The sequence below is a fragment of the Lepidochelys kempii genome, chromosome 18, assembly GCF_965140285.1.
Source record: "Lepidochelys kempii isolate rLepKem1 chromosome 18, rLepKem1.hap1, whole genome shotgun sequence".
In the NCBI taxonomy this organism is placed as follows: Eukaryota; Metazoa; Chordata; order Testudines; family Cheloniidae; genus Lepidochelys; species Lepidochelys kempii.
Genome location: NC_136397.1, coordinates 18,058,318 through 18,071,960, shown reverse-complemented (window position 1 = coordinate 18,071,960; position 13,643 = coordinate 18,058,318). Strand labels below are relative to the sequence as shown.

The 13,643-nt window shown below is 38.9% G+C and overlaps 1 protein-coding gene across 1 annotated transcript in view; it reads left to right on the top strand.

The window, feature by feature from the left end:
- Positions 1 to 13,643, top strand: part of SSU72 (SSU72 homolog, RNA polymerase II CTD phosphatase) — a 62,230-nt gene that overhangs the window by 3,962 nt on the left and 44,625 nt on the right. The window contains exon 2 of the mRNA XM_073316867.1: positions 12,164 to 12,307. Coding sequence (XP_073172968.1) covers positions 12,164 to 12,307 — 144 coding nt within the window. The remainder of the gene's footprint in view (positions 1 to 12,163; positions 12,308 to 13,643) is intronic.

Below are 13,643 nucleotides of genomic sequence, written 5' to 3'. Positions count from 1 at the left end.
AACTCTTGACCCTTTTAAATTGAAGCACAGTGGATTCCATTTAGGGTGAGATGTATGGTTTAGTTTGGAAACTTAGCTAAGGCTGTTTGTCAGACTGACATTCTGTATAGCTTTATACTATCACTTATGCCTTACAGAGAGTCAGATATCTGTATGTTTTCTATATTCTTTGTTCTCTATGGCTGCAAATGTCCTACAAGATCAAACAATAGCTGCTTTCTGTTTTTTTTAAAATGGATTTCCCAATGTCCCAATATAGTCCCTCATCTATTACTTACAACTATATTTAAACTTTTTACAACTATAACGCTATGATACAAAAGTCGAACAAGATCTGTGAAACTACTGCATATATGTAGCTTGTTGAAATATAAAACCAAACACAAAATACCCCAAACAATATTGACCAAATAAATGACTTTCATATCTTAAAAGTTGCCAAACTGGATGTCATTCTGTAACCATACTCAGCCACACCTAGCTTATCCTATGTTGTAATGACTTTTATAGTTTTCACTTGGGATACACTACAACAGAGGTTCTCAAACTGGGGGTCGGGACCCCTCAGGGGGTCATGAGGTGGTTATATGGGGGGTCGTGAGCTGTCAGCCTCCACGTCAAACCCCACTTTGCATCCAACATTTATAATGGTGTTAAATATGTAAAGTTTTTAATTTATAAGGGGGGTTATGCTCAGAGGCTTGCTATGTGAAAGGGGTCACCAGTGCAAAAGTTTGAGAACCACTCCACTACAACATGGTGACGTTCTCTTGCATAGTATTTTAAATGTATGCAGTAATACTACATAAAATCATAGTTATCTATGGGAATTTGCACAGTGAATGATAGTACCTTTGCATGTGTATATGTAAGCTTAATACAGTAGAATGTTACCGTTTCTCTCTTGGATCATGAAAATTTAAATACAAACGGGTCTATAATACACTGATACTGTCAAGGTCTCTGAGACCGTTTGCCACCCCTTAACTGGTTTAAAGTTGTTGTGCAAGAGCAGTAGCCATTTAGGGAAGGGGGAAGAATAACTTTGTCAGTGAAGAATTCTAATGAAAATGGATTTCTTTTAGTTTAAGAATCACGATCTATTCATAATGTAACTTTTATTTGTATAGTGGCAGTTCTCAAAGTCCCCAGTTGGGATCAATGCTCATATTGAGTATTGTATAAACTTGTAAAATGACATTTCCTGCAAGTATTTTGGGTCAGTCTAAGACAAGATGCAACAATTGAGTTGAGCAAACAGCAAAAGGGAATGGGGGGGGAGGAGGAGGAAGGTAACAGTAATAAAGTTCCATGGTTACATAGGTTAGTGGCAGGCACAGCATCATGGTTCTGAACCATTTACTTTTTTTTTTTATAAAAATATAATTAAATATCAAAGTCCTTGGGTTTGGTGATAGTATTGTTACAGTATAATGTGTATCAGTCTGTGAAACTGCAGTATATTAATAGAGAATGTATATAAAGCAAACATAGAATCCTACACTGAAATAATTCAGATTTATATTTCCTTTTATGAAGACACATTATAGTAGTACATCTCTACCCCGATATAACATGTCCTGATATAACACGAATTTGGCTGTAACACAGTAAAGCAGTGCTCTGCGGGGCAGGGCTGCGTGCTCCAGCGGAGCAGCGCGTCAGTGTGTCTGGCTCTGACACGGGGCTCTGAGTGGCGTGTTAAGGGTGCCAGTCCAGGGCTGAGGGGTTGGATAAGGGGCAGAGGGTCTCGGGAGGCGGTCAGGGAGCAGGGGGGTTTGGATGGTTTTGAGGGCGGGGTGGTCAGGGGATGGGGAACGGGGGTGTTGGATAGGGTGTGGGAGTCCCAGGGGGCCTGTCAGGGGGCAGGGGTGTGGATAGGGGTCGGGGCAGTCAGGGGGTTGGGTAGGGGGTGGGGTCCTGGGGGTGGTCTCTGGAGGGGGCAGTCAGGGAAAAGGAGCAGGGGGTCTTAGATGGGGGTGGGGTCTTCGGAGGGGTGGTTAGGGGTCGGGGGGGTCTCTGGAAGGGGTAGTCAGGACAAAGGGGGAGAGGGTTGGATGGGTCGGGAGTTCTGAGAGGTCAGTCGGGATGGGAAGTGACTATTAATAACGGAAATGTTCGAGGCCAAAGCAAGTTGGATATAACATGGTTTCACCTATAACGCGGTAAGATTTTTTGGCTCCCGAGGGCTGCGTTATATTGGGGTAGAGGTGTATTGTTGCCAGAAAAGACTATAAATTAATGTAAATGAACAAAGTTTTATTTGTTCTACAGCTATGTTCTTCAGGACAGAGAACTGTTTGTCAATTCATTATTGTAACCTCATTGTAAATGGACAGCACTATGTACATTGGATCATCTCAACATGGCAATTTGAACATATGTTTATATTTATATGCTAACTACAGGAATGAATGATGGTGTGATAAGCCAGTGAAGGAAAGACTAAATTACTGGGGTAAAAGGCAGCGTGAAGCCTCCAATATGCAGGCATAATATAGGGGCTATAGCAACTGCAATTATTTCCTTGCTTTTATCAGTTTGCATCACAGTCCAGTGTTCTTTATTAGTTTGTAAGCCTTAACTGAAAGTGATCTAACTCATTTACTGAACCTAGTGTCTGTGTCTAGGCCCACAGTACAGTGTGCTCAGTCCAGGAGGAAGGGAATACCCCTTGTAATCAAATTAGGAAAATCACTGGCAGGTTCTAAAGGCTGGGAAAGTCCATCTTCCATTGAGAACTTGGGAAATAAAATCCACCTTGAAGTAATGCAAGACAGGACAATGAACAGATCTGAATACCGAATAGACTGGGTACAACTTGTATAGTGCATTGTCCAAAATTATAAATTAAGCATGTAGGGAATTACAAATGGAAACAGGATGAAAAGAATTGGGATTAATTTACAAGACAGTATTTGGAAGCTTGCAGTATTATCCCCAAAAGAACGAGGAGTACTTGTGGCCCGTTGGAGACTAACAAATTTATTTGAGCATAAGCTTTTGTGGGCTAAAACCCACTTCATTGGATGTATGCCGTGGAAAATACAGTAGGAAGATAGGTTTCAGAGGAACAGCCGTGTTAGTCTGTATTCGCAAAAAGAAAAGGAGTACTTGTGGCACCTTAGAGACTAACCAATTTATTTGAGCATGAGCTTTCGTGAGCTACAGCTCACTTCATCAGATGTTTACCGTGGAAATAGATATAGATGTAGATATACATACACACACAGAATGTGATAAAATGGGTGTTGCCATACACACTATAATGAGAGTGATCAATTAAGGTGAACTGTTATCAGCAGGAGAAAACAGGATGGCCCATTTCCAACAGTTGACCAGTTGCTCTATACCTTGAGTATGCACAATTTATCTGATTCAAATTCTCCTTTTCTGTCACTTATAGCAGATACAAGGATTTTCTTTTATCTGCAAATCCTTTCAAATAAGAATTTCCAAATTCTTCTTAATGAATTTATATACTTTGTTATATATAAAGTACCATACTGAAAGTGCCTTCCTAAAAAGAAATGTACTTTTGAACTGTTTCAGGGTAGAGTTCTATGCCTACTATGTTTACACTGTTAATCTGTTGCAATTTCAGACTAATATAGTAACAACTCCTCAGTCTCTTGAAATTAGGATTTCTGTATTTGTAGCTGACTTCTGGTTTATTCAGAATTTGTAGCTTTTGAGTGAGGATTTATGCATTACATATACATTCATACAAGTTCATTTTTAGTAAATTGTATGTTTAGAATTGAGGTGGGGTGTGAGGTATATTATTAATGGTGTAAACAGAATGAGAGTTGAAAGCTTATAAGAAACTTCATTAGAGCCTTAAACCACAAATCATGTAATATTGGGGGTTTAACCACATAGGAGAAACAGAAGTTCAACCAAGTACAGTTTACAATAAACAAGCTTCAGTCAGAGTTTCTATACCAATTGTGTAGTATCAATCAGCAACTGAACTAAATGAAGAGTATGCTTAACTTTTTGTCAGATTCCCCATTTAGTTTACAAAAAATGTTTTTAAATTATTTAGCTTGAAACCAGCAAGAATGAGCAAATGCCAACATTGATTTATTACATTTTTATATTGATAGAATTTGACTTATTTGACGAACATATTCAAAAAGGCTAACGTAGAAATTGAGCCAGTTGTCAACTTTCTGAAGATTTCAGAGACCGAAACCAGTCAGCAATACGCTTTTAGATTGCAAATGCAGTTTTTAAGAGTAAAATGCGTACTGGCTGAGTGGGATCCAACTTTAGATTAAACTGAAAACATTATTTAAAGAAATGCTGTTCATTATTCTACTTTTATTTATTATAATAGTGTGTGCTAAACTTGCCTAGGAACTGAACTTTTACTTTTTTCCTAAACAATGTTGTTGCCATTCAATTGCAATAAAGCAGTTATTTTACATCCCTTTATATTATTATGTTCAATATTGGCCACTTGAGAGAAGAATCTCAGCAGTATTTTGAGTTTAAGGTTAGGTGAGATTTCCTTTTTAGAACACAAGCCATATAAGGTTCCAGAATATTAACTTATCTGCTTGGACTAAAGTTCTGTTTCTTCTGCTTTAGATGTCACCAGCGTCTAAAACTGAATAAGGACTGCTGTGTCCTTTTTCAAGTGTTAACGATTCATCAGTGCTATTGAGCACTGCTGTCAGCTGTTAAACAACTGTTGTGTTCCTAGAAGTAGAGTTGTATGTCAAGTGTGTAGAGATCCGTCTGGTGGAAAATGCCATGGCCCCAGTTCAGCAATGTACTTAACTTAGTGCCTAACTTTAAGCATATGAATAGTCCGCCTGATTTCACTGAAACTGTCTTTGTGCTTAAAGCTGGGCACATGCATACCGAATCAGGGCCTATCTGTGTAAAGTTATTGCTAAACTAAGGCTATGTCTAAACTTGCAGAGTTTTGCACTGTCAGTTTCAGTGGTGATAGTGAACCGTTGAAAGAAAAGAGCTGGTTTGTGAACCCATTTACTTCCACAGAGAGTGTTTACATTTGCAGTACTTCCATCCCCGATGAGGCATCGCACAGAAGGCAGCTATCCCACAGTTCAGCTCTCTCTATTTTGATGATAGGCCTTGTGGAAAGGTAGGGTGAGGTGATCGTGGGGCATCCTGGGTCCCTGCACGGCCTCCTCTCCCCAAACGGTGATCAGCTCCAGTAGCTCGCATTGGTCCAAGCAGGGGATCATTTGCTCCATGGAGCAAGCGTTGTCACCTGGCCAAATGATAAGTGAGCACTTGCCAAGAAAACACAAAGGGGAGTTTCAAAGTTCCCCAGGGCTTTACAGGGGGAGGGTGGGGTTGTCTGTTTACCTGGTGTCAGAGCAGCAGAGCTGCTGGCCCCCCAGAGTGGTCACCTCTGCACTGTGGGATATCCTGCGGGGGCTAAAAGCTCTGTAAACAGGAAGAACGTGTCTTCACTTCCACATCACTGCAGAAGCATCACCAGTAAGAGCTGTATGCCTCTCGTGGAGGTGGTTTTCTTTTTGCGGTGAGACTTCTGAGGTTCACTGCAAAAAGTCATTAGTAAGTGTAGACGCTCCCATGGTTTTTGTGCAAAAAAGGGACTTTTTCAGCTTTAAATTGCAAGTGTAGACATGCCCTGAGTGTGGGTACAGTCTCCTATGGGTACAGTCTCCTATCTAGGCTCATAACTTTAACTAGCATTCGTGGAAATTATTTACACAAATCTTACATCCATCAATGGACCTCTTAATGCATTGGGTTAGAATGAGGCATTTGCAGTGATCAGCAGTGATCTGAGGTGCGCTAGTATTGTCTTGCTGTTGCTGTGGATGGTGTACTTGGAGTTACCTTAATATTTCCCATATAGTTATAAATAACTTTACTCTGACCTTGATAATGCAAAACTCTGTATAAATTATCCTGTACTGTAAATGTTAGATTTCTTTTTTTTGGTATTACTGAAGCTTGGTGCTAGCTATCTGGATTCACTCACTAATCCAACTTGTTTAATTGCTTAGCAGAAGAAGGCTGTGCTGAGTAATTCAATTGGCACTAGCAATAATTTTTTGTACAGTTACCAGAAATGTGCTGAAACACTTTCAGATTATGTCAAAGCACAACATGTTGTGTAAGTGACACACACAGATGTACTCTGGCCACTACTAATGCAGTGTAAAGACTTTGGTTTTGAGAGCTGTGCTCTGACTGTTTAGGGAAGAGAGACGTCTCAAAAATAAGTCAGAATGCATCAGAATTTCAAATCTTGGGGTAGGAAGCCTTGCCAATGAAAAGTTTCTATTTATTATTTCAGATGAGATGCAGACTTCATCAAATGCAGCTTTTACCTTTTGAGAGAGGGTGGCTGTGGTAAGTGTTGTGGTGAAAGCTGTGGCCAGTATGTCTGCATCTCCCGTGACTCATTTCAGCCAGTGGTATTGTGGTATGCGAACAGAAAAAATCAAGGAGAAAAAAGTGGAAGAAAATGACTTGACTGTTGCAGTTCCACCATCCTGACCTGGGAGGGAGGGCGGGTAGAGAAAGAGGAAGAAGAAAAGGGTATGGTGCCAAAATCTTCTCTTACGCCATTATCTTATGGCAGAGTCGTATTGCGAAATCCCACTACTTGATGAAGTGATGACTGTAGGGCAGAAACAGATGGGTGGAGAAAGGGCAGGAGAGGGATAAGGGAGCTCCATTTTACAAACCTGTTTTTCACAGGTACAGACTGGCTAATTCACACTATTTGTAGTCCTTCCAGATACCATTTTACATCATGTAGTGTACAGAATTTATTAGTGAGCCTTATTTCCATATCAAATTTTTAAATGGGGGGATTTGTTCTTTTACTGAAGCGCTTCTCATAATTGACAACCTGTTTTCATGGACTTTAAAACATCTTATTGGTTATTGTAGCTACAGGAATGAAAGTTGATATAAATCTGATGTTTACTTCAGACCAGTTTGTGTTCACATTTCTTGTGTAACTGCATCTCAATTGTTTTGAAGTTAAGAAAATATTTGAATACTAGACAGCAGTATAAAAATTGAATTTTCATGTAAGAATAATGGGAGATTGGTGTTAGCTCCCCTATGAAGTTATTTCTGTAACAAACACTGCCTTTCTGGGATTCCACAGGTAGAAATGTACTGATGTATTTCAACTACAAAACAGATCTGGTGTTAGTTTGGATGCAGCAAAATTTACAAAAACTGAACAGTTTGAATTTCATCATTAAAATTTCCATCTGTCGTGGTTCTCCTATTGTACTTTTTTGCCCAGTAGGGGCAGTAGAATGAAACTAATGTAAGTATGGAAAATGGCCTAGGCATGAGTAACAGAGAGATTAGCCTCTGTGCCAAAGGTTGGGGAAGGGAAGAGAAATTAATCTTTTAAAAAATGAGTCTTCCTCTCTTCAACTGTGGGAAATCATATACGCTTTCCACTTCCATCCATCCCACCTATCCTCCCCTGGTCTAGCAGAATGAAACTTACCAGGATCACCTCAGTTTCATATCACAGTTCCTGTCTCCACTGTGTGCAGAAACAGTAGAGCATTCAGAATTATTGGAGAGGGAGAAAGTATAGGAAGGTGAGAAGAGGGGAAGATGGAATAAAAAGCACGGTAAGACAAATACATTACTAAGGCAGCCTTCCTCTTCTTTGTGGTGTGGGAACACATGAGAGTTTAGGATAAAGCTTGGTCCTTCACAATCTATGCCAAGAAGGTTTTGGAGCACTACAGAGACAGAGCACTCAGTCCCTGGGAATAGGATGTGCATAAACACTTAAAATTAAACACTTGTATTTTATTTTTGTTTCTTGCAATTTGATACTTGGAGAGCAAGGAATTGAGATGCTGAAGGTCAGTTGCTCACAGTACATGCTCACATCTGCTCTGGATCTCAGGGCTTGATAACTTCGGTCTCTTTTGTGTTTTGACAATTCAGTGACGATGCAAGTCTGGGTCTTTAAAAAGCAAGCCAGACTCTTGAAATGCCTTTCCAGAAATCACATCAGAATTAGAAAGCCAGATGTTTTTACCTCCTAAACAATACTGACAGACTAATGGAGGAGTTCTTACAATCCTTTGTTTTCAAGTGGCAGCTTGCCGGGCAGCTTGCTGAGGTCAAGGGTGTTGGTGGCACTTAATACATTAATAAAATAGCCAACCAAATAACCCTAAATATGAGAAATGTGGTAGGCTTGAGCTTGGTGATATAGGATTATGGTTGGGAAGCCATACTGGGAGTAGAAGATATTTGCAGTGGTATTGCAGTATATGTGAAGCAACAGACTGATCCTGCTTCTCATAATCTTAACTCCACAAATATTCAACGGGGTGGGGTTGTGCGCACGTGTGCATACACCCCCCCCTTTCCATAATGACCTAGTGAAAAGATATCTAAAAGTCAGCACCATGCAGTTGATTGTTTGTCTGCCCTCGAAATTTCTTTTCTGTTTTAATTATTAAAAGAATAGCTGCTGACAGGAATGGAATGGAAGACATGCCCGGTTTATTATGACTTTTGGCTACAAGTCAATAAAGTATCCATCAGACTCTGGCAAAATTTGTGGACAAACTAATTTTCAATCTGGTTGGAAAAACTTAGCTGATTCCGATGTTTGTACTTGTATTAAATTTAAACAATGCACATTTGGTGCTTTTAAAAAAATTGGTAGACAGGTTTATATAATTTAATTTAAAAAAAAATTAGTGTTCTGTTTGAAATACTGAGTACTATCATTTCTGATACTGCTCCTTCCTCCTTTCAGATGTCTTTCTGATCTGTAACAGTGAATGTTCTGCATTCGTACTTGTGCAATTCAGCATGGACTGATTTAAATGAAAGGAGGAAAGTAACTAAAAGTAGTCCTAATCGCTGTACAGCTGACTTAATTTGCTGAAATTTTATAGCCATCTCTTGGAAGCTGCATATGTGCATTTTTAAACAGTAAATTGACATTTCAGGGAGACTTAACCTTTGGGTTGTTAAGCATTGTATGCTTATCAATTTAATTGGAGAACTTTTTAAAATGGTAAAAGTCTTTCAGAAGACCTGTAATTTGGGTCAAGAAGTAGTGAATCTATAAGAATAAGTAAGATCTCTTGTTTAATCACTTGCTTTATTAGATATTGAAATTGCCAAGTGCATTTCTTAAGTAGGTACCCTGAAAGCTGCTATAGAGGGACTTCAGTCAAAACAAGTGAGAACCAAGCATAAGAGGATCTGTCACTTACACGTTGGAACCCAAATTCTGCAAACCTTTGTGTGTCTCAGCCCATTTTTTCCTGGTTAGACAACCAACTGTTTTGTTGGTGTGGCGGGTGGGGTGAATGGAGTGGAATAAAATTGATAAACAAAACTGCCTTTCTTTGCAGTGAAAATAATGGATGGGCTTGGAGTTTTTTTTGCTATCCCCCGACCTCTTCTTTACCCCATAATGATTGTCAATACACTGTACACGTTTGCTTTTTTGCTTAGTATGTAAGGTGGTTAGCGTCAATTAGCTACTACTAAAACTATAATTCAGTTATTTATTGCTCGTCATTTAATAAGATGTTAACTTATACTGTGTGTTGATTTTTTCCAAAATAAATTTCTCCTTCCTGGTAACAGTAGTGTGGTAAAGTCTCTTGGGTGGTCTGTGGGCCAAAAGGGGAGTCAGGACAGCAGCCAAAGGTTAGAAATGAAAAAGACCTTGTAGCTCATCTTGTCTATCACCCTGCCAATTCAGCATCGTTACCTACAGTATATGTTCTGGTATTCCATTGCATAGTTTTAAATGCCCAAGCAGGGGTGCTTCCATCACTTTCTCTGGCAGCGTATTCCATAGCTTAATAGTTTTGTTCTCAGGAAGATTTTTTCCTGATAATCAGCCCGAATATCCTTAAAAGGGTGTAGATACAGTGATGATGCAGTTACAGCTTTTGGTAGGGGAAAATACGTGGAGAAGTTGAAATTCATGGGATCTTGGTATTACGGTTTTTTGCACATTTTACTTCCTGATTACATCCGTGTTTAGCAAGGTTGGGGTGAGGGTAGAACCTGGTAGTTTTGATTTATTAGTGTATATAATTCAGTAATCAAGGTCCTGTGTCACATTAGAACCAAATTCTGTGGCAAGGGCCCTTAAATTCAGCAGCAGTATTATTTACTCATCTCCTTAAAATCTCGTCACTCCCTTCCTTTCCACTTCTATAAAACTCGGTGAAGGCTCACAGAATGTAAATTCAGTGATTTTAATTTGATGGTTTTTTTTTTCGTTATGCTCTCCAGGTTGCCCATTTTCATAGAACTTAGCTCCCATGATGTCCAGACAGTCCAGCTCAAACCTCTTCCTCCTCCCACCCAGTTGTGTGCCAGAGGAGAGCTGTATTTGTGCATATGTATACAATTCTATTCTGGTATAATACGTTTTCAAAGATGCAATATTGTGAAAATTAGACCTACAGGTGCACTAATAATTTTTAGTAAAATTTTAGGCTGGTATACATTTCTTTTCAGAATTTTAAATGAGAGGAATCTGTTCCTTTTGGGACCGATTCCAAAGCAGTATCTCTCATCTGTGTTTAGTAGTGGTCCTGATAGGTTATCAAGTATGTATCGGTCATACAGTGTGCTGCAAGTGACTCGCCATGGTGGAATATGAGAGCATCAAACCAAGGACTGGTGCCAGACTCAGGAGCTGCTATCTGCTTTATCTTCCTGCTGGAGTTTGAAATGGAGATCTGGCTTCAGTGCCAAAATTAATAATTGAAACTGAAGGGGAGACGCATGCTTAACTGTCAGAAGTAGCACACTGAATCTCATGCATTAGTCATGGGTAGTCTGAGAATAGATGCTATATAGGTGCAGATATATTTTTATAGTCATAAAATAGGTTCTGTGAAAGGCCCTAACAGCTTTACAGATTCTACTTGAAGGCCTCTGTTATAAGATACTGGGACTCTGTAGCAGAGTTATTTCTCTCCATTTCTCTCCTACTCATTATTAAAGGGTGGGACATGAGGACAAATTTCACTTTCTTACGTTCCAGCCTTCCCATAATAGATGTACTATCAAAAAATCCTTTGTAGTGGCTTAGATTGCATCAGTGTTTCAGGTGCACAGCTGGAGTCAATAGGAGAACTGTTACTATTGAATATTGCCTCTTCCATAGAAACTGATTTTGGATTGGCAAAAAATGAAGTGTTTTGACATTTTGGTGTATTAGAACTACACATTATCAGCTGTATTGGTGATAGTCTTGTGGCTAAGGCCTTATCTGCACTTGCTTGGTTTTTGCGTCGACACAGATGTCTAAGTGCAGGTGCCTAGTGTAGTCATGATTTGTACCAGTACAGCAGTTTTGAGTCCCTTTGCTAACTCTTTTTCAACCACTAATATCAGGAAGATCAAGATGAACTTTTTCAATCTCAAAGCTTTAATTTTATCTTCCTTGGGAGATACAGGTGGGGAGCTTGTTCTAACTTCGGGGGCTGCTTTTTTTGGTTTATGGATGAGTGTGGAATGTTTTGAAAATAAAGGTTTGTCTTATTAACCATGTCTCTTTTTTTCATAGTTTCTGTGCTCATCAATAAAGCTTCCCCCTTCTGTTTTCAGTCTCTCATTGTGCTTATGCTGCATATTAGGGTTGCACCCGTACAGATGCAAAATTTGGGAGACAGCAGGAAGTACAACCTTTGATTATGTAACAGTTTTGAGTTCTTCCTGCACACTTTCCACTCTGTGGTTGAACAGACAACTCTTGGCATGAGGATATTAGAGAAACAGAGTTAAACAAAACCCACATAATTTCAGCTTCTTTAGAACACAATGTAAAAAAGTTTGTGAGTTTGAAAAAGAATACAATCCAATTTGTTTTGTTGTGATATCAGACAAAGACTGCCCGCAACTTCACACTTTCTGGCTGCCACTTTTTTGCAACATTACTAAAGTTATTTAAATGAAGTGTAGGATACATATTGTGCACCAAGACTTACATTAAATTGCAAATGTATAATTTTTTATCTTAAATGTGTTTAGAAGGTTGGATTCAGAGTTGACAGGTCTCTAAGAATCTTATTTTTTTTCCAAGTCCAGTGCATTGCTGTTCAGCACCTAGACATGTAGGTTTTAAATCTTTCCAATCTAATTATAAATCCCTTTTTGTGTCTTTCAGCAAACGAGGATTCAGTGTTCGATCCTTTGGAACAGGGACTCATGTGAAACTGCCAGGACCAGCACCAGACAAGCCGAATGTTTATGATTTCAAAACAACATATGATCAGATGTACAATGATCTGCTTAGGAAAGACAAAGAACTGTATCCCCGTGGAATGACCTTTTTAAAAAACCCTATATGGTTCATCTTTGAAAGGTGTAATTCATTATTTTGCATAAGGAATACACAGCTGCTTGACTGGCAAGAGCTTTGTTTTAAGGTTCTAGGCAGGTGTTTCACATTCTGTTAGGATCTCTAACACTCCCCTTGTAACTTGCTATTGAGTTATAATGCATGCATTCAAAATCCTCTTGTATAGTAAATTAACATACTTAGTTCTTGAACAGAACTATGAATATTTTACACCTTCATCCATGAACTGCACTGCACTGTGGGCTATGTTTTCCCAGTGCAGAGCCCATTCCTGGCAATGGGCATGCCAAGAGCTGCCACCAAAAGAATGAAAATCATATGTAGCTCAGTCAAGCAAACAGGTAAAGTTTAGAGTAGACTAGTGGCCTAAGGGGAGAGAACATAATCCATCAAATATTTTCTCTTCTCATCAAGAAGCTAATTGTTAATTTCTGGTTTTGGCTGTACATCAAAAACATATTCCTTAAGTATATTTCCAAGAATGGGCACAGAAAGCCCAATTAAATGTGAGGTTTACTCCCAAAGACCAGAGGTGACAAGGGTCAGGCACACTACCTTTCTTCACATCAGCCATGAGCACACAGTATTTTAGGACATCTATACTTTATATTTAAAACAAAAAAACCCCAAACACATCTTTAGTTTGCAAGATCAGGGCACTTGTTTGGGGTCTTGTTCTCTTTACGCAGGATCTGATTTTTAATATTAAAAATATAATTTGGTGTGAAAGGGAAAACTAAATTTATGTAGGTTTTGCTTATTAATTTCTAGTGGTAAATTACAAGGCCCTTGTTACAAAATGTGATGCCTCTGAAGCGAGTCTGGATAACAAGGTATAATATGGCAGTCTGTCCAATCCTTTACTGTTGCGTGACCTAGATTTTTAACTTCTAGGGAGCTGCATAAAAGTAATTTTGGATCAAATTAGTAAAATCTTGCTAATGTTAGATTTGATATCTATCTTCTATAGCTATCTGGAAATGGCAGCTAAAATGTTATCTTTTAAATATTTATTTTTAATATCTTTTGAAGCTTCACTATTATATAACTAAACAGTTTATTTTTGTATGGCTGAAATTTTTCAGTTTTTTTTTTTTTTAAAAGGCTGAGAACAGGCAAACAGGCACTAGATGAAGATTAGAAAATGGGGAATACAGTGAAACCTATTTTAAGTGGCCACCCAAGGAATCAACAAGTTCAGTAGCCCAGTAGAAGAGATGGGCTTTCAACTATTGGTTCAACAAAATTGTGTACTGCAAGACTTGAGTAGGCTTTTAAAATTGTG